This window comes from Lissotriton vulgaris, chromosome 11 (assembly GCF_964263255.1).
Source record: "Lissotriton vulgaris chromosome 11, aLisVul1.2, whole genome shotgun sequence".
NCBI classification, from domain to species: domain Eukaryota; kingdom Metazoa; phylum Chordata; class Amphibia; order Caudata; family Salamandridae; genus Lissotriton; species Lissotriton vulgaris.
Window position 1 is genome coordinate 261,020,952 of NC_141699.1, and position 21,963 is coordinate 261,042,914.

The 21,963-nt window shown below is 43.9% G+C and overlaps 1 protein-coding gene across 2 annotated transcripts in view; it reads right to left on the minus strand.

The window, feature by feature from the left end:
- LOC147679626 (SEC14-like protein 2) overlaps window positions 1-21,963 on the minus strand; it is a 501,045-nt gene that overhangs the window by 76,556 nt on the left and 402,526 nt on the right. For both annotated transcript variants that reach the window (XM_086943203.1, XM_086943204.1), the window contains 2 exons: window positions 12,240-12,346; window positions 9,797-9,936 (listed from right to left, as the gene is read on the minus strand). In XM_086943203.1, coding sequence (XP_086799329.1) covers window positions 9,797-9,936; window positions 12,240-12,346 — 247 coding nt within the window. The remainder of the gene's footprint in view (window positions 1-9,796; window positions 9,937-12,239; window positions 12,347-21,963) is intronic.

Here is a 21,963-nt window from a genome sequence, read left to right on the forward strand (position 1 = left end):
TGCCAGCAAAATCTTAGAGAAGCATGTTAATACACTTCTCTCTTGCTTTTTAGAAAATCATTCCATCCTTCATCCCACCTAAACTGGTTTTAGACCTGGAAACAGCACTAAGACCACATTGCTGGTGCGCGATAAGGAGCTTCAGGCCATTCTTGACCGGTGTGGCTCAGCAGCCATGATCATGCTGGATGTCAGTGGCGCTTTTGACAATGTTTCCCTCTGTATCCTGGTCCAAAGATTGTAAAATGCCACTATCACAGAACCCTGCACTTAAATGGATCATGGTTTTTCTAAACAATAGAAGTTTCCCGGTTCGCAGTGAACCTTTTTCATTCTCTACATATCCCATTGAATGTGGAGTTCCACAGGACTCTTTGTTGAGCCCAACACTCTTTAAAGTATATGTCCTCCCGCTGGCAAAAAAGTGTACAAGAAATGGCTTAGATTTGTCTCCTATGCTGAGGATACTCAACTTGTCCTTGCACTTACAAGTGAAGCTCAATGGGCATCCACAAGCCTACAAACCTGCCTTAAGGAAGTAACTGAGTGGATGTCAGCCAGCAACCTTAAACTCAACGGGGGACGACAGAAGTGCTGGTCATTGGCAGCAATACAGCTGCAGATTTGCAAAGTAGTCTCAATTCTAATGGTTTTGAAATTGCAGATAGGTTTACTCGAAATGTGTCCATGTCCTCAAGGTTTAAAGATTTTTACATGCACTTACCTTTTAGGTTTCATACAGCTTCTTACCTTACATTCTTGTAACATGGTGTGTTCCTTACCTTTTGTTTTTGTTAAGGGGAAGATGTAGTGTTCATACTTTTCATCTGTTTGCTTGTGTCCTACTTTTATGTTGCATATAGTCACATGCATGGTCTCGAACCATGTTTATTTTTATGAATTGGATCATTATGTGTTTTTTCTCCATGACTTCCAACTTGTACTTGAAATATCATCCTTTGACCATCTGCCTGGTGTCTGCGCCAGCTTATACCTCAATATATTGTTATATGCCCACAGGATGTTGAGCTAACTTAACGCGGTGCCTCGAACCTGGATCCCCAGTTCCAAAGTCAGCAGCTCTGGCCAGTACACCACATTCTTTCCCCTACTGGCTTAAATAAGATGGGGACCGGATGGAGCATTGCTTAGTCACATCAGGTCAACAGCACCCCCCGCCCCGCAACAGACCCAAGATCCCACAAATAACAAACAAGACACCAGTGTTAGATTGAGAAAAGTTGCTGCAGGTTTATTACATACAACGTTATGTAATCACAGTGGGTTATCTTACGGGCGATCCAAGGGCAGGCCGCATTCTTGCCACCTGCCTGCATGATGAGCCAAGCAGCACAGTGGCGAACCACCCATCTGCTGCGCCATTATGGTAATAACTCTACTCATGCCCCTTGAGGGGCGTATCTAGGCAAACCCCCGGTTGCACAGGCACACAACCGCCTGAAGGACTACTGGGGCGCCGACACGGGTTCCCGGACCTCCCATGAGGTTCCAGGTTAGGCTCTGGCACCCCTATGTGCCCGCACTCAGGATGCATTTCGGCTTTTCAATAAGCCTTTCTCAACTGAAAGGAGCGCCATGTTTTCACTTTATAAACCAGCATGTGTGCTCAATTAAACCCTGTTATATTGCTCATGCTCTCGTTCCTAATTTAAATATTGCAGTGTCTTGACAAGTGTCATTATTTATAGTTCGCAAATCGGGAACTGGCTAAATTTAAACACACTATGCCAAAAATGTTCAATAATAGAAGCCGTCAACCCTTTATGTTGCTGGAAGTTCTTACTTGCAGTCCGTGCAACTTTTAAAAATAAAACTAATGTCCGCTTTCTCTATGTTTCACCACTTGCAAATACCTTAACGCCTTAACCGCGGCGGGTATTCTGCCGCAGTGCAGGGCGTTCCATCGAGTGGGAGGGACCGCGTCGACCAACGGATGTGCTCAGCACTAGGGAGGTAGTGCTTGTGATGGCCGTTGGCCGACGCGCGCTGCAAAGGGGTTAAACAATGCCTGCTCCAAAGCACTTCTTTTCCGTGGGAGAGGTCTCAGGTAAGGATCTCTGACAACAGTCAGGTTTCAGCACGTTCTAGAATGCTCACAAGAGAGGCAGACTTCCTCAGATTTTTGAGCACTAGTGTGCTATAGTAGAGGTAGAGGAAAAAGGAAATGGAAGAGAAGAAAGAAAAGAGTAAAAAATGCGTTACTTACCTGTAACTGCAGTTATCCAGTATTAGTGTCTTTCATAGCTTCACATGCCTGAATCATCCCAGTCGTCGAGGCTCCCGTCTCGACGACGGGGAATGATTCAGGCATGTGAATCTATGAAAGACACCCAAATACTGGATAAGCGCATGTTTCTAATATGTTTAATTTCACAATGCTTGTGGGTATACAATATGTTTTTGTCCATCCTAATATATGTAGACTATTGTCTATATGCGTCCCTTTTATTTGTTGAGCAGCAACCAAATCAATAGGGTCTGTTTGGGTTGCAAAGTGAACCAACTCCTCCCTCCACCCACTTCCTAGTCTGCCATCCTGGCAGCAATTGTCCATCCTAATATATGTAGACTATTGTCTATATGCGTCCCTTGTATTTGTTGCACAGCACCCAAATCAATAGGGTCTGTTCGGCCTTTCGATTAAAAACACGCACGTATTGGACACGCGCGTATTCGAATCCAATGATGTTTATATATAAACACGCGCTAATGTTGCAAAGTGAACCAACTCCTCCGCCATCCCTCCACCAACTTCCCAGTCTGCCATCTTGACACAAACTGTCCATCCTAATATATGTAGACTATTGTCTCTATGCGTCCTTTCTTAATGTTGCCAAGTGAACCAACTCCTCCCCTCTCTCTCCACCCACTTCCCGGTCTGCCATCCTGAAACCAACTGTCCATCCTAATATATGTAAACTATTGTCTCTATGCGTCTATTGTAGTTGTTGCGCAGTAACCCAATCGTTAGGGTCTGTTCGTCCTTTAGATTAAAAATACGCGCGTCTTTGACACGAGCGTATTTGAATCCAACGTTGTGTATATATAAACACGCGCTTATTCAAATTCAACGTTGTGTCAACATTTCAAATCAATCGGTGAAGAACTTTCGTAGATTTAATATTTTTATCAAACGCACATTGACATTTTTATGTGTCTTTGTGCTTTCGATTAAAAACACGCGCGTATTCAAATCCAACGCTGATGATATAAAAACATGGCCGTATTCGAATGCAACGTTGTGTCAAAATTTCAAAGCAATTGGTGAAGAACTTTCGTAGATTTAATATTTTTATCAAACGCACATTGACATTTTTATGTGTCTGTTTGTGCTTTCGATTAAAAACACGCGCGTATTCGACACGCGCGTATTCGAATCCAACGTTGTGTATATAAAAAAACTCGCATATTCGAATGCAACGTTGTGTAAAAATTTCAAAGCAATCGGTGAATAACTTATTGAGATTTGAGATTTTGAACAAACGAACAGTTACATTTTTATTTATAGATATTTATAAATATATTTATATATCTTTTCGAGGGGAAACGCGTCATGGCGGACGCGCTGGCACTAACAAATTAAAAAGCACTTTGCACCAGCAACTAAAGGGTCTGCTCTCCCCCATTAGTGGGAACTGGCAGCGCGAGCTTGCAGTGTGACGATCCTCTGGATATATATATATATATATCTCGATAAAATACAACCTTTTAACTTTTACAGCCAATGAGGATGCATATGAACTTATGTAGAACCCAGCATGAATGCATTCATATACACTTATAATCAAGCGGTTGGTGGGATTGAAGTTAGGAGAGGCTTAGCTTATTGAGATAAGTATCTAAGTACTGCTTGGCCCACAGCTGCATCTGCCCTGTCTGTCTCATCTAGGCAGTAGTGCTTCGTGAAATTGTGCCTGCTGCATCATGTTGCAGCCCTGCAGGTATGTCGAATGGGCACACCAGTAAAAAGAGATGTTGAGGTGGAAACAGCCTTGGTGGAATGGGCTTTAACCTTGTCTTGCAATGACTTCTCAACTTGTCTGTGGCAGAAGGGGACTGTAGAGGCTATCCACTTGCAATAGTTTGCTTAAAAACTGGGCGACCTTGAGAGAGGTTACTGAGTGATACAAATAGTTGATCTCCCGTACGGATATGACGGCTTCTGTGGAAAATAGAACTTGATACATCCCTTGACGTCCAGAGAATGTAAAGATTATTCCGCTATTGTCTGTGGATTTGGGAAATTGGTCTAGAATACAACAGGCTCATTTAAATGGAAGTCCGTAGGAATTCTGGGAATAAATTTGAGGTTAGTTCAAAGATATACCTTGTTAGATTTGAATTGAAGGAAAGGTTCCTTTATGGTAAAGGCTTGGATATCACTAACCCTCTTTGCGGAAATGAGAGCAAACAGAATGTTATGTTATGTTATGTTAAAATTATTTTTAAGGCGCACTTACACCAAGCGGTTTCATGGCGCTAAGAACAGAAGGACTGCGGCAATGAGAATCTTGGAGTGTTATTCATAAGCTTGTGAGAACAGGAAAGTTTTCAGAAGAGTTCTGAATTGAGTATAGCATGTTACCAATCTCAGCTCATTAGGAAGGGAGTTCCAGAAACGGGGTGCCAAAAAAGAAAACATAAGACCACCGTGTTTTTTTTGTTTGAAAGTGGGAATAATGAGCAAGTGAAGGTGAGAGGACGAAGTTCACATGAAGGGAACAGAAGTGCTGTTTTCCATGTGAGGAACTTCAACTCAGATTTGTGAATTGGTCCGAGTGGGGCTTTCATAAATTGGCCAAGAACAACACAGAGTAGCCATGATGGTGGAGGTTTTCTCACTGGAGGAAATGCCCTGAAGAGACCATTGAGAAACTATTGTATGATTCTGGAAGACCATAATCTTGGCATCTCACCGGCGCGTCGGAATCTAGAGACTGCTGCGAGGTGAAACCTTATGGAGGAATGTGCTAATCCAGATTTAGTCAAAGTGAGTAGATACAGAAGGATTTGGTCTGGTGAGGATGAAAAGGGATGAACATTATTTTGTGTACACAAGAGGCAAAACCGTTTCCATTTGCAGGTCTTGTTAGTGGACTCTGCTCTTGCTTGGACAAGGATTTATCTACAAACTGAAGGAATATCTATCCTGGCAAACTCATTGTACTCAGTAACCAGCCCAAGAAGTGCAGCGATGACAGACCTGGCCCTGATTTATGGTGAGCAGCAATGGTATAGGTTTGAGTGGAACGTGAAGTTGATTAGACAGGAGAAGGAGTTCTGTGACCAAGAACTGCCTGGGCCAGCGTGGGACAATGAGGAGAATTTTACATGGATTTCATTTAGTTTTCCTGATAATCCATGGTATAAGAGAGATCGATGGAAAAGCATAAGCATAGATTATTGACCATCTCATCGAAAGCACATTTTCCCCTCGATCCTTCTTGGTGATGCCAATTTGCAAAGTACTGGCATTTCTTGTTCTCTCGCATGGCGAAGAGGGATAACCTCGGTTTGCTCCAAAGGTGGAACAGTTTGCCCAGAGTGTGCAGATCTAGTTCCTGCTTGAGGCAGTCGACACTGGTGAGACAGCGAGGCTGTTGGATACCCTTAGAGCATGTTCTGCCTTTAGGGATATGTGTTATTTGAGTGCCCAGGTCCAGATTTGTTGCACTTGAGTAGATAGTGCTATTGAGCGCGTTCCTCCCCGTTTGTTCGAGTTGATAATGCTGGTGTGTTGTCCATTCAAATGAGGAATGAGGAGTGTGCAATCTTGGGGCAAAAAGCCTTCAATGCCAAAAAGATAGCTCTAAGCTCCAGAAGATTTATGTGTATGTTTTTCACTTGTGACTGCCATCTTACACTGATAGTAAGGTCCTGAAGAAGAGCACCCCAGCCTTCCAGGGACGCATCCATTGTGACAGTATAGTCTACATTCTGCGCCAGAAAGGAAAGATCCTTGGAAAGACTGGATGCCAGTGACCACCCAGTGCATGGTTTGTGACACGAGAGGGGTGTTTGACCAATGTCCTCAAACAAACCTTGTGCCAGACGACATGGTTTGTCAAATTCTACTTGAAGTGGTCTCATCCGAAGATGACAATTTGGAATGAGGTGTATGTATGAAGAACGCATTCAGAGTAGAGATTTTTATGTCCGGAGAGAAGTGGACATTTTTGCTGCCAATCTTTTTGCTAGATATTGAATTATTAGTTGTCTGTCTTTGGAAATGAAGGCCTTGTGTTAACTGGTGTCCAAGAATGACCCTGAGAATGTTAAAGTTTGGGTGGGATGTAAATGTGATTTTTGATAGTTGATGGTAAGGCCCAGTTTGCGGAAGAGCGTGAGGCAGATTGAAGTGGCCTCGGAAGCTTGGCGAGGCGTTCCTGCCCAAGTATGGAACTACCTAGATTCCCCATTGTCTGAGATACAAGCTACTGGTGCTACGTCCTTTGTAAATATTTGAGGTTCTGATTTCAGTCTGAAGGGAAGGACAGTGAACTGATAGTGTATGCTGGCTAACTTGAACCTCAGAAATTTGCTGTGTTTTTTGGTGGATGGGTACATGAAAATATGTGCCCTGAAGATCCAGGGCTGACATATGATCTCTGGAATTGAGGAGGTGAAGAATTTTCTGGATTGTTACCATGCGGAAAGATTGCATTTTTAGGAATTTGTTTAATTTGCAGAGGTCCAAAATGAGGCGGCATTCTCTTGACTTCTTGTGAATGAGGAAGAAATGAGAATGAAATCCTATTCCTCTCTGACATTTGGGGGCTACCTCTATTGTTTCCTTTTGTAACATGAGGGACAATTCACTGAGGAGCTGTTTGAGGTGAGACGGGGTGTTCCTTTCGAAGGGGTGTTTAAAGGCCACAGGATGAACTCCACAGTTTGACCCCAGGCGATGACGTCTAGTACCCACTTGTCTGAAGTTATGAGGGACCACTGATGTAGCTGATGGGAGATGCAACCTGCCAATTGATTAGGAGGATCAGCAGAGGTAGCCGTCACCACTAAAATGTCACAGCTTCCTGTTGTAATCTCTTACACAAGAGGCAAATTTTCCTATGCTTGAATTTTTATACAATGCAGACGATTGTTGCCTGTAAGACTGCTGTGATTGATTTTGGTATTGGTGGCGATATTGATGTTGCAATGGCTCATATTGGTTTCTGTAAGGTTGAAAACCTCCCCTAAAAAAGTAGTTGCCTTTGCTCCCCGAAAGGGCTGCTTTTGAATTTGTATAGTCCCAAGAGATCTGGCAGTGTCAGTATCTGCTTTAAAGGACTGAAGCACTTTGTTAATGTGCATACCGAACAATGATTCCCCGTCGAAGGATAAATCCAAAACTTTAGTTTGTACCTCTGGGCAGAAGGAGGTAGATTTGAGCCATTCTTGTCTGTGGAGAACTGCTGTTCTTCCTAGCTACCTGAAACCAGTGTAAGAGATATCATTGGCACAATCTATGATCTCTGCTGAGGTTCTCTCTCCCTCTTGTAGGATCTTTCGGGCTTCTATTTTACTGTCCTCAGGTAACAGGTCGATGTACGTGGACAGGTCTGACCACATCTGGCGGTCATAGTGTGCAAGTATTACAAGAGTCGGCAGGCTTGACTGTGTTGGCCGCTATCGATGATAATCGCTTGTCAATATTGTCAGGATTGAGACCATCTTTGTCGGGAGGTGCCAAGATTGGAGTGGGTGAGGTTTTGGAGTGGCATTATGCTGCCTGTGAAACTACAGAATCTGGTTTTAGTCAGGCAATTAGGCATGCAGGAGAGTCTTCAGGGGCTTTATATTTTTTATCTAGTTTGGGAATGACTACTGAGACTGTTGCCGGAGTTTATTATTTGTAGGCCTTCTTGCCCAATAAAATCAATGATAGGGATGGATCAAATAGATTTTTGGTGGGTTCTTTAAATCATAAAGGAAGCAATCCGCTTGCCTGGATAATAACGGAATATCAAATCTTTTGGCATCTCTTTCCATCAAATTGTGGAATTCACCAATATCTTCCGCCAAAGAATCTACAGCTGACGGGCATGGAGGGGTAGTTGGTACTAAGTAATCATCCCACTCATTCAGGAGTGATGCAGTGTCTCTAATTTTGCCTTCTTCTCTCTCCTTTGTCTGTAGAAATGTGATCATCAGCGGGAGGATCTGCTATCAAAAAAGAAGCCTGTGGAGTAGACGGTGCTGTGATGCAGTTGTATGTGATGTCCGAAGTGGAGGAAAATGCTGTGGAATGAATGGTTGTTGCCAGCTGGTTCTGGAAATCTTTGATAATAATCTTGCAGCATGTGTTGCAAGTTGTTCACTAGCGACATGGGCATTTGGATAGATTGGTGGTGTGAATAATGGGAATATTCTTGAGGATATTGTTCAGCCTGCTCATCCCCTGTGCAATATTCCTGGTAACACTGCTCTTCCTTATTGTCTTCCTGACATTTGACGTGGAGCTCAGGTGACTGTGAGCTATACCAAAATCCTCCAAGGATTTTCGTATAGCTCAATTTTTCAATGCTTCTCATGACAAGCAGCCCTGTAGGACATGTTCTTTTCTATCTAAAGCAACCATGACAGTCCTTGAAAGTTCTTTTCAAGGCCCTTTGTACCACTGCGGTGAAGGGGGACATATTGTATGAGCTGTCGGTGGAAACTCGGCTTCCTTTAAGCTCTAGTATTGCCCTTTATCTGCCCTTGCATCATTTAATCAGTAGATGTCTACGCACTGGCCGACACTGTGTTGATGTTAGATAAATGTCTACTTGCGAGCCCACTGGCTAATCTTGGCATAGCTACGTAAAGGCTACGAGCATCTGCTCCCTTTTCAAGTCCACACAAAGTACTAAAGAAATTACTTTTTGATTATCAGTTTTTGTAGCTGAGTGGCTCTTATTTTATTCCTACAAAACTACTGGCTAATAGTCGCACTACTTTTCTTATAAGTGCCACTGGGGTCCAGAATAGATTCCCTGTAAATCTTTACAAATTAATTTTCTTTTATATTTTTAATGGCAACACATTTAAACTTCTATACACCAGAAGCTCTGAGGCTTAGCTAGTATCTGAACTCTTAGATCTTGAAGCAGCAACATTAATACATTTCCCCAGCCTGACAGAAGGACCACAGCATGGTCCAACATGGTGTACATTAACTGCAAAACTCCATCCCACAAGGATTAAAAAAAGGACCTTTTTTGGGCAGTTTCTGTCCTTGCTGGGCATCCTTGCAGATCCTTCTGTAAGTCTCTACAGACCAGCTGTTTGTTATAGAGTTCAAGTATTCCCCATACAAGGGTCTCATTATGTAGGGTCAGTGGGTTCGCAACTGACAGGCGTCGGTAGCGTTCTGACCTACATCTGGTGCCGCAGTCCAACCACCACATTATGATGAGTGGTGGTTGGAGGCAGCAGGAAGAGGGACAGATCAACGCATCCGACGGGCTCAAGGAATCTGTCCAATAGTCGGTCGAAATGTAATATCCTACAATAGGGTGGTGCCTGTTCATGCTATGCCATGGGGTTACGATGTCCCTTTCATACAGCTTTTCAATGGCGGTCCGACTGCCGCTGTCAGCACTGAGATGCCTCCAGGTAGCTACGTGCTTAATAAATGCTTTTTTCATTTCATTATATGATGCGCGATTTTACAATTGTAAAGCGTATAGGCGCAATTAGTGTATAACACCCCTCACATCAAGATGCATCACAAGTTGGTCCCATTTCCCTTAGAGATGCCGAGCTTCCGTGCTTATTTGCAATTGCCTACCTGAGGACACAGCAGGGGAAGAGGATCTCATACTCCAGCTGCTCGGAAGAGCCACGGTTAACGGTAATAGCATGCTCATACTTCAGGTTGACCTGATCCCGCACATAGTACTTCTTTGGGATGTCCCCACCATAGTTTATCTAAAAGAGGAAGTAATCGATTAATACACACATGCACTTTGGGAGACTTAAGAACTGCATAGGAACACAATCCACTGATATGCCGAAGAAAGCAAATGTGCACCAGCATCAAAAGTAGATCCACTTCTGAGGCCTGACCTTGGCTCCGACCCTTGGGCTGCAAGATTACTACACTTAATTGCATACGCCATAGGTATATCTACAAAAAGTAATACATTGTCTTTTATACAGCACTGAGTGAAGAGAGTCACGTCTTATGTGCTCTTAATTTTTAATAAGTAAAGGGACAGAAACAAAGAGAGAGAAAGACATTACCCAGGATATCACAGTTTGGATAAACGGGGATGCATCATTTAAAATCCATCTTTCATGATTCTGAAGTCTGCACTTAGCAATTTATGTGCAGCAACACAGAAAAAGTCAGTTGAGGTTGAAGTAGTAGTGCGCAGCAGTAAGCAGAGTAATGAAAATCAGTCTGACTTGATGAAGGAAAAGGAGAGAGAGAGAGCATACCAAAAAGAGTATTTGTTACAAGTGAGGTTCTAAGAATCACTAAAGTTCTAGTAAGAATTCTCAAGGATTAAACAGACAGTGTTTTAAATGCAACAAAATAATCCACTTTGCAAATGTGTGCAACAGTGTCTGAGAGTAAGTTGTTATTGTGTATAAATGTGACCTGCCCAAAGATATTTCAACGAACTTGGTATTGAGTGTGGTTGAAGAAGGAAGTGGGTAAGTATTACAAGGTGTTACCCAAAATCCGCAGTTTATTCTTGGGGAAGATGAGAAACCTTATGAGCTATGTTAATGATATAGAACATTATGTTAGATTCCTGGTCACAATTTACCATTTTTTACAAATTATTTTTCAGCTTCATCGGAAAGATAAACGTCTTGAAGCCAATGATGTGAATGTTCTTGCCTTTGATGGTAGTATTACTCGGTTTGATGATGGTATTAATAGGAAGACTGGGTGTGTTACAACAATATGCTTCCAAGGTAGACAGATTCTTGGAAAAGTGCACTCAGCTAGTAAAGATCAGCACATTTTAGGTTGATGGTACAGTCATTTTGGGAATTAGCTCAAAAACCTCTTTTAGACTTACTGTTTCACTTGCTCTCATTATTATATTGGACACTCAAGAAGAAAGATATCTTGTGAAGGCTCTCTGCATCCTTTCCGTATATGTTGGCTTTCTATGGCTTTTTTTTTAAAGCCGAGAATCAGTAGAACAAGAGTGCCAAAGGAATTTTACAGTGCATCGACATCTGCATTGATGTCTGCATCAATGTCTGCTTTGATACATCATTAGTTTATCATAGCTTCTTGGCTGCCTTAAGGGTAAGGGCCATTAAACAACTCAATTTGATCAACAAAGGGATACTAGCAAGCTGGCAATAACATCACAAAGCACTAAAACTAAAACCCACCACCAAAAAGGAGAACTGGAATTTCCATCGAGATAAAAAGTATGACTCCCTAGCACAAAATATCTGATTTCCAAAGCCACAGTCCCAGGTTGAGATAATGGGGCCATCGGGTCTCCAATGACTAGTGACAGGTGAACAGGAGACTGTTCATGAGGAGGCCGGTTACATCTAAATCTGATTTCCAAAGTCTAATATTCCAATAAGGTTTCTACTCGTACTGGGAATATGCTAGCATGCAGGGTTAATCTATCACGAGTACCAAATTCAAAGGTCCTGCATCTCATGAACGGGCTACTAAGACTAATACTTTTCACGTGAAGGAGCGCACAGAGGACCGGGGCCTCCCTGTGGACTCATCTCTTTGCACTACACTGAGGAATTCAATAAAAGGTTAGTCAGACATATTTCTAGCTTTACTTCATACAGCAGGATGGGCACATGAAAAGAATGTATGGTCCAATAGAACAGTGTTGGTATCCGGAACAGCAGAGTTTTCTGCCAATGCAGAATGAAGGGGGAGATCAAAAAATGGTCATAGGATGTGGATTCGAGGACTAACCAACCTTCAGTTGGCTTCTGAGAAGGATAATATTTTTGTCAACTGGGACATACTTCCAATTTTGTTTCAACATGAGAGCCTTTACATTCAGAAAATGTTTCATTTTGAATGCCACCCCTGAAAGACAATTTTAGATAAGAGGAAAGGGTTCAAACACATGCCACCAAATTAGAAGAATTCAATACTAATAACGATGAGAGGCTCTCTCGCTTTATTTATTTGCTTAAAGAAATGAACTGATATTAGAGACTAAAGGAGCAGCGTGAGCACAGCAAATAGTTCAGGAAATTCTGACGAGGGATCAATTCCTTACCTTAGATTTACACTTCTGGTCCCCATCTGGATCAGTGAGGGACCCACCATAGTATACAGGAAGATTCTCAGGGGCGATGTACTTCAGTAAAGCTTCCTTCCAATTATCTAAAGAAATAAGACAACATATGTAAGAGTCCAAGATAACATTCAATGAAGAGAAATTCTAAAGCTCACAAATCAACATTTGAAAAATATGCTGAGTCTAGGAGCAAATTGTCTTTAATACGTTCCAAACCAATAAAGATAAATTTGAAGCCCTATAGAGAATCGTTTCTATACGTATCCAGGGGCAAAGAGAAACTGCCTATAAAATCACAATTTTCAAAAATATTCTGTAGATTTTCTTAACATACTTTGTGTATCTGTTCTAGTGTCACTGAAATCTAGGCAGCAGAACCTTCCCAAAGTGTGAGGTGATCTCCAGGTAGCTGATTTGTATTCCTTGTAAGTTTGTAATAGCTGCTTGGAACATCTTGTTGCTAAATAAAAGGTGTTTTTGATTACACAACTAATCGGTACTTATTTTATCAACTCCTAAAGGAAGGAAGGCCGTGTACACCTGCCTGAATCCAAACCTGGGCCATAAGATCATAGTGGGTGCATTAGTCTATCTAGTCTCCAGAGCTCTAGGTCTCCCTGTGATGGGCTTATTTTCATTTCTTAAGAAAGAACAATAGATGAGAAATTCCAAAAATAGAACTGTGTGAATGTCATAATTCATGTGCAGATGGTGGAGTAAATCACAAATACGCAAATATATTTCCTCTCTCTTCTTTTGTCTAGACCCGGTGTCTCCAACCGGTCGATCTCGAGATACCGTTAGCTCGTGGAGACCCCGGGAGTAGCTCTGGTAGCCCTTCTTTAGTATTTGTAGGTATTTTGGGCTATTACCCTTTCCGGCTCCATTTGCCCGCCCTCACACAAACCAGCCGCTCGGATTGGAGCTAAGCTGGGGTGGGGGTGGGAGAAGAGGATGACGCTCCTCTGCTGGAGCTGCAGACTCCTCTCGTGAGAGTCTGACTCTTGTGACGTCGTCGTGTACTGAAAACGCGCTGGCATCGCACTGTCTGCCATTGTCAACGGTTTGCCAGCGCGGAGCAGTAGGAGACGTGACTTCCACCACCAGAAGCAGCCAGGAGACGGGCCTTCCAACACCAGGAGACGTGCCTTTCACCACAGGTAAGCTCAATAGTGGAATTAGGGATCCCGTGGGAGGGATGGCTGACAAGGCATCAAAGAGCACTAGGGGAACAGAGGGCAGAAAGGCACAAAAAACGAGTGGAACAGAGGGCAGAAGGGCACAAAAGCGAGTGGAACAGAGGGCAGAAAGGCACAAAAAACGAGTGGAACAGAAGGCAGAAAGGCACAAAAAACAAGGGGAAAACGAGTGGAACAGAGGGCAGAAGGGCACCAAAAATGAAGCAAAAACAAGTGGAACAGAGGGCAGAAAGGCACAAAAAACGAGTGGAACAGAAGGCAGAAGGGCACAAAAAAACGAAGGAAAAAATAGAACAGAGGGCAGAAAGGCACCAAAAACGAAACAAAAACAAGTGGAACAGACGGCAGAAAGGCACAAAAAACGAGTGGAACAGAGGGCAGAAAGGCACAAAAAACGAGTGGGACAGAGGGAAGAAGGGCACAATAAACAAGGGGAAAACGAGTGGAACAGAGGGCAGAAGGGCACAAAAAATGAAGCAAAGACAAGTGGAACATAGGGCAGAAGGGCACAAAAAACGAAACAAAGACAAGTGGAACAGAGGGCAGAAAGGCACAAAAAACAAGTGGAACAGAGGGCAGAAAGGCACAGAAAAAGAAGCAAAAAGGAGTGGAACAGAGGGCAGAAAGGCACAAAAAAACGAGTCGAACAGAGGGCAGAAGGGCACAAAAAACGAAGCAAAAGCGAGTGGAACAGAGGGCAGAAAGGCACAAAAAACATGGGGGAAACGAGTGGAACTGAGGGCAGAAGGGCACAGAAACGAAGCAAAAACGAGTGGAACAGAGGGCAGAAAGGCACAAAAAAACTAGTTGAACAGAGGGCAGAAGGGCACACAAAACGAAGCAAAAGCGAGTGGAACAGAGGGCAGAAAGGCACAAAAAACCTGGGGAAAACGAGTGGAACAGAGGGCAGAAGGGCACAAAAAACGAAACAAAAGCGAGTGGAACAGAGGGCAGAAAGGTACAAAAAACCAGTGGAACAGAGGGCAGAAGGGCACAAAAAATGAAACAAAAACGAGTGGAACAGAGGGCAGAAAGCACAAAAAACGAGTGGAACAGAGGGCAGAAAGGCACAAAAAATGAAGAAAAAACAAGTGGAACAGAGGGCAGAAAGGCACAAAAAATGAGTGGAATAGAGGGCAGAAAGGCACAGAAAAAGAAGCAAAAACGAGTGGAACAGAGGGCAGAAAGGCACAAAAAAACGAGTCGAACAGAGGGCAGAAGGGCACGAAAAACGATGCAAAAGCGAGTGGAACAGAGGGCAGAAAGGCACAAAAAACATGGGGAAAACGAGTGGAACAGAGGGCAGAAGGGCACAAAAAACGAAACAAAAATGAGTGGAACAGAGGGCAGAAAGGCACAAAAAACGAGTGGAACAGAGGGCAGAAAGGCACAAAAAGCAAGTGGAACAGAGGGCAGATGGGCACAAAAAACGAAGGAAAAACGAGTGGAACATAGGGCAGAAGGGCACAAAAAACAAAGCAAAAACAAGATGAATGGAGGGCAGAAAGGCACAAAAAACGAGTGGAACAGAGGGCAGAAAGGCACAAAAAACGAGTGGAACACAAGGCAGAAGGGCACGTAAAACGAAGGAAAAACGCGTGGAACAGAGGGCAGAAAGGCACAAAAAACGAGTAAAACAGAGGGCAGAAGGTCACAAAAAAAGAAGGAAAAACAAGTGGAACAGAGGGCAGAAAGGCACAAAAAACAAGTTGAACAGAGGGCAGAAGGGCACAAAAAATGAAACAAAAACGAGTGGAACAGAGAGCAGAAAGGCACAAAAAACGAGTGGAACAGAGGGCAGAAAGGCACAAAAAACGAGTGGAACAGAGGGCAGAAGGGCACAATAAACAAGGGGAAAATGAGTGGAACGGAGGGCAGACGGGCACAAAAAACGAAGCAAAAACAAGCGGAACAGAGGGCAGAAAGGCACAAAAAACGAGTGGAACAGAGGGCAGAAGGGCACAAAAAACGAAGGAAAAACAAGTGGAACAGAGGGCAGAAAGGCACAAAAAACGAGTGGAACAGAGGGCAGAAGGGCACAAAAAACAAGGGGAAAATGAGTGAAACGAAGGGCAGACGGGCACAAAAAACGAAGCAAAAACAAGCGGAACAGAGGGCAGAAAGGCACAAAAAACGAGTGGAACAGAGGGCAGAAGGGCACAAAAAACGAAGGAAAAACAAGTGGAACAGAGGGCAGAAAGACACAAAAAACGAGTGGAACACAGGGCAGAAGGGCACAAAAAACTAAGGAAAAACGAGTGGAACAGAGGGCAGAAAGGCACAAAAAATGAGTGGAACAGAGGGCAGAAGGTCACAAAAAATGAATCAAAAACGAGTGGAACAGAGGGCAGAAAGGCACAAAAAACTAGTGGAACAGAGGGTAGAAGGGCACAGAAAACGAAGCAAAAACGAGTGAACAGAGGGCAGAAAGGCACAAAAAACAAGTGGAACAGAGGGCAGAAAGGCACAAAAAACGAGTGGAACAGAGGGCAGAAAGGCACAAAAAACAAAGGAAAAAAGAGTGGAACAGAGGGCAGAAAGGCACAAAAAACGAGTGGAACAGAGGCCAGAAAGGCACAAAAAACGAGTGGAACAAAGGGCAGAAGGGCACAAAAAACAAGGGGAAAACAAGTGGAACAAAGGGCAGAAGGGCACAAAAAACGAAGCAAAAACGAGGGGAACAGAGGGCAGGAAGCCACAAAAAAAGAGTGGAACAGAGGGTAGAAGGGCACAGAAAATGAGTGGAACAGAGGGCAGAAGGGCACAAAAAACAAAGCTAAAACAAGTTGAACAGAGGGCAGAAAGGCACAAAAAACAAGGGGAAAATGAGTGAACAGAGGGCAGAAGGGTACAAAAAACAAATAAAAAACGAGTGTAACAGAGGGCAGAAGGGCACAAAAAATAAAACAAAAACGAGTGGAACAGAGGGCAGAAAGGCACAAAAAAACGAGTGGAACAGAGGGCAGAAAGGCACAAAAAACGAGTGGAACAGAGGGCAGAAGGAACAAGGTGAAAACGAGTGGAACAGAAGGTAGAAGGGCACAAAAAACCAAAGCAAAAACGAGTGGAACAGAGGGCAGAAGGGCACAAAAAACGAAGCAAAAACGAGTGGAACAGAGGGCAGAAAGGCACAAAAAACAAGGGGAAAATGAGTGGAACAGAGGGCAGAAGGGCACAGAAAACGAAGCAAAAATGAGTGGAACAGAGGGCAGAATGGCACAAAAAACAAGTGGAACAGAGGGCAGAAGGGCACAAAAAACGAAGCTGAAACAAGTGGAACAGAGGGCAGAAAGGCACAGAAAACAAGGGGAAAATGAGTGGAACAGAGGGCAGAAGGGCCAAAAAAACCAAATAAAAAACGAGTAGAACAGAGGGCAGAAAGGCACAAAAAACGAGTGGAACAGAGGGCAGAAGGGCACAAAAACCTAAGCAAAACGAGTGGAACAGAGGGCAGAAAGGCACAAAAAACAAGCGGAACATAGGGCAGAAGGGCACAAAAAACAAGGTGAAAACGAGTGGAACAGAGGGCAGAAGGGCACAGAAAACAAAGCAAAAACGAGTGGAACAGAGGGCAGAAAGGCACAAATAACGAGTGGAACAGGGGGCAGAAGGGCACAAAAAACAAAGCTAAAACAACTGGATCAGAGGGCAGAAAGACACAAAAAAAGGGGAAAATGAGTGGAACAGAGGACAGAGGGGCACAAAAAACAAATAGAAAACGAGTTTAACAGAGGGCAGAAAGGCACAAAAAACGAGTGGAACAGAGGGCAGAAAGACACAAAAAATGAAGAAAAAATAAGTGGAACAGAGGGCAGAAAGGCACAAAAAATGAGTGGAACAGGGCAGAAAGGCACGGAAAAAGAAGCAAAAACGAGTCGAACAGAGGGCAGAAAGGCACAAAAAAACGAGTCGAACAGAGGGCAGAAGGGCACAAAAAACGAAGCAAAAGCGAGTGGAACAGAGGGCAGAAAGGCACAAAAAAAATGGGAAAAACGAGTGGAACAGAGGGCAGAAGGGCACAAAAAATGAAACAAAAACGAGTGGAACAAAGGGTAGAAAGGCACAAAAAAACAAGTGGAACAGAGGGCAGAAAGGCACAAAAACGAGTGGAATAGAGGGCAGAAGGGCACAAAAACCGAAGCAAAACGAGTGGAACAGAGGGCAGAAAGGCACAAAAAAACTAGTTGAACAGAGGGCAGAAGGGCACACAAAACGAAGCAAAAGCGAGTGGAACAGAGGACAGAAAGGCACAAAAAACATGGGGAAAACGAGTGGAACAGAGGGCAGAAGGGCACAAAAAACGAAACAAAAGCAAGTGGAACAGAGGGCAGAAAGGCACAAAAAACGAAGAAAAAACAAGTGGAACAGAGGGCAGAAAGGTACAAAAAACCAGTGGAACAGAGGGCAGAAGGGCACAAAAAACGAAACAAAAACGAGTGGAACAGAGGGCAGAAAGCACAAAAAACGAGTGGAACAGAGGGCAGAAAGGCACAAAAAATGAAGAAAAAACAAGTGGAACAGAGGGCAGAAAGGCACAAAAAATGAGTGGAACAGAGGGCAGAAAGGCACAGAAAAAGAAGCAAAAACGAGTGGAACAGAGGGCAGAAAGGCACAAAAAAAGAGTCGAATAGAGGGCAGAAGGGCACAAAAAACGAAGCAAAAGCGAGTGGAACAGAGGGCAGAAAGGCACAAAAAACATGGGGAAAACGAGTGGAACAGAGGGCAGAAGGGCACAAAAAACGAAACAAAAATGAGTGGAACAGAGGGCAGAAAGGCACAAAAAACGAGTGGAACAGAGGGCAGAAAGGCACAAAAAGCAAGTGGAACAGAGGGCAGATGGGCACAAAAAACAAAGGAAAAACGAGTGGAACATAGGGCAGAAGGGCACAAAAAACAAAGCAAAAACAAGGGGAATGGAGGGCAGAAAGGCACAAAAAACGAGTGGAACAGAGGGCAGAAAGGCACAAAAAACGAGTGGAACACAAGGCAGAAGGGCACGTAAAATGAAGGAAAAACGCGTGGAACAGAGGGCAGAAGGGCACAAAAAATGAAGCAAAAACAAGTGGAACAGAGGGCAGAAAGGCACAAAAAACGAGTAAAACAGAGGGCAGAGTGTCACAAAAAAAGAAGGAAAAACAAGTGGAACAGAGGGCAGAAAGGCACAAAAAACAAGTTGAACAGAGGGCAGAAGGGCACAAAAAACGAAACAAAAACGAGTGGAACAGAGGGCAGAAAGGCACAAAAAACTAGTTGAACAGAGGGCAGAAGGGTACAAAAAACGAAGCAAAAACAAGTGGAACAGAGGGCAGAAAGGCACAAAAAACGAGTGGAACAGAGGGCAGAAAGGCACAAAAAACGAGTGGAACAGAGGGCAGAAGGGCACAATAAACAAGGGGAAAATGAGTGGAACGGAGGGCAGACGGGCACAAAAAACGAAGCAAAAACAAGAGGAACAGAGGGCAGAAAGGCACAAAAAACGAGTGGAACAGAGGGCAGAAGGGCACAAAAAACGAAGGAAAAACAAGTGGAACAGAGGGCAGAAAGACACAAAAAACGAGTGGAACACAGGGCAGAAGGGCACAAAAAACTAAGGAAAAACGAGTGGAACAGAGGGCAGAAAGGCACAAAAAATGAGTGGAACAGAGGGCAGAAGGTCACAAAAAATGAAACAAAAACGAGTGGAACAGAGGGCAGAAAGGCACAAAAAACTAGTGGAACAGAGGGTAGAAGGGCACAGAAAACGAAGCAAAAACGAGTGAACAGAGGGCAGAAAGGCACAAAAAACAAGTGGAACAGAGGGCAGAAAGGCACAAAAAACGAGTGGAACAGAGGGCAGAAAGGCACAAAAAACAAAGGAAAAAAGAGTGGAACAGAGGCCAGAAAGGCACAAAAAACGAGTGGAACAAAGGGCAGAAGGGCACAAAAAACAAGGGGAAAACGAGTGGAACAAAGGGCAGAAGGGCACAAAAAACGAAGCAAAAACGAGGGGAACAGAGGGCAGAAAGGCACAAAAAAACAAGTGGAACAGAGGGCAGAAAGGCACAAAAACCGAAGCAAAACGAGTGGAACAGAGGGCAGAAAGGCACAAAAAACAAGGGGAAAATGAGTGGAACAGAGGGCAGAAGGAACAAGGTGAAAACGAGTGGAACAGAAGGTAGAAGGGCACAAAAAACCGAAGCAAAAACGAGTGGAACAGACGGCAGAAGGGCACAAAAAACGAAGCAAAAACGAGTGGAACAGAGGGCAGAAAGGCACAAAAAACAAGGGGAAAATGAGTGGAACAGAGGGCAGAAGGGCACAGAAAACGAAGCAAAAATGAGTGGAACAGAGGGCAGAAAGGCACAAAAAACGAAGCTGAAACAAGTGGAACAGAGGGCAGAAAGGCACAAAAAACAAAGGGAAAATGAGTGGAACAGAGGGCAGAAGGGCAAAAAAAAAACAAATAAAAAACGAGTAGAACAGAGGGCAGAAAGGCACAAAAAACGAGTGGAACAGAGGGCAGAAGGGCACAAAAACCTAAGCAAAACGAGTGGAACAGAGGGCAGAAGGGCACAAAAAACAAGCGGAACAGAGGGCAGAAGGGCACAAAAAACAAAGCAATAACGAGTGGAACAGAGGGCAGAAAGGCACAAATAACGAGTGGAACAGGGGGCAGAAGGGCACAAAAAACGAAGCTAAAACAACTGGATCAGAGGGCAGAAAGACACAAAAAAAGGGGAAAATGAGTGGAACAGAGGGCAGAGGGGCACAAAAAACAAATAGAAAACGAGTTTAACAGAGGGCAGAAAGGCACAAAAAACGAGTGGAACAGAGGGCAGAAAGGCACAGAAAACGAGTTTAACAGGGCAGAAAGGCACAAAAAACGAGTGGAACAGAGGGCAGAAAGGCACAAAAAATGAGTGGAACAGAGGGCAGAAAGGCACAGAAAAAGAAGCAAAAACGAGTGGAACAGAGGGCAGAAAGGCACAAAAAACGAAGCAAAAGCGAGTGGAACAGAGGGCAGAAGGGCACAAAAAATGAAACAAAAACGAGTGGAACAGAGGGCAGAAAGGCACAAAAACGAGTGGAACAGGGGGCAGAAGGGCACAAAAAACGAAGCTAAAACAACTGGATCAGAGGGCAGAAAGACACAAAAAAAGGGGAAAATGAGTGGAACAGAGGGCAGAGGGGCACAAAAAACAAATAGAAAACGAGTTTAACAGAGGGCAGAAAGGCACAAAAAACGAGTGGAACAGAGGGCAGAAAGGCACAAAAAACGAGTTTAACAGGGCAGAAAGGCACAAAAAACGAGTGGAACAGAGGGCAGAAAGGCACAAAAAATGAGTGGAACAGAGGGCAGAAAGGCACAGAAAAAGAAGCAAAAACGAGTGGAACAGAGGGCAGAAAGGCACAAAAAACGAAGCAAAAGCGAGTGGAACAGAGGGCAGAAGGGCACAAAAAATGAAACAAAAACGAGTGGAACAGAGGGCAGAAAGGCACAAAAACGAGTGGAAAAGAGGGCAGAAGGGCACAAAAACCGAAGCAAAACGAGTGGAACAGAGGGCAAAAAGGCACAAAAAACGAGCGGAACAGAGGGCAGAAGGGCACAAAAACAAGGTGAAAAGGAGTGGAACAGAGGGTAGAAGGGCACAAAAAATGAAGCAAAAACGAGTGGAACAGAGGGCAGAAGGGCACAAAAAATGAAGCAAAAATGAGTGGAACAGAGGGCAGAAAGGCACAAAAAAACAAGTGGAACAGAGGGCAGAAAGGCACAAAAACGAGTGGAAAAGAGGGCAGAAGGGCACAAAAAATGAAGCAAAAATGAGTGGAACAGAGGGCAGAAAGGCACAAAAAACGAGTGGAACAGAGGGCAGAGGGGCACAAAAAACAAGGGGAAAACGAGTGGAACAGAGGGCAGAAGGGCACAAAAAACAAGGGAAAAACAAGTGGAACAGAAGGCAAAAGGGGCACAAAAACAAGGGAAAATGAGTGGCCTTTTGGTGTTCTAGGGAACTCTTAAGTCTGTCCTGTGTTGGGTATTTTGTTCAAACCACAGAATGGCTCTGATAAAATTAGGCTTAAAGTCAATGAAACTGGGCGTGGGGGGTCTCTCGGAAAAATGCGCGAGTTGCTTCGGGTTCTGAGCTCACGACGATTTTCACTGTCCAGAAGTAGCTCTGACTACACAAAAGGTTGGAGACCCCTAGTCTAGACAGTATCTTTGAGCCAACCAAGGGTATGCAAGTTATTTTTTTCTCTTGGTGTTGATGGGTTTAGGAAAGGTGGCAATGCAATTTGGCTAATATGAAACACTGAAATCAATTGAGGGAGGCAAGACTGGTGTGTTTTTAAATCCAGGTGGGTAGCTAGCAGTTACACCTAGTACAGTGTCACTGGGGAACAGAGGTAGAATGGGACATCTGCATCAGCTGATTCCTTTAGTGCTCTAACATAGCTCCTGTGGGCACAACAGGATCCCATTCACTCTGCGATTGGAGGTCCAAGTCTGATGAGTGCTAAAAACT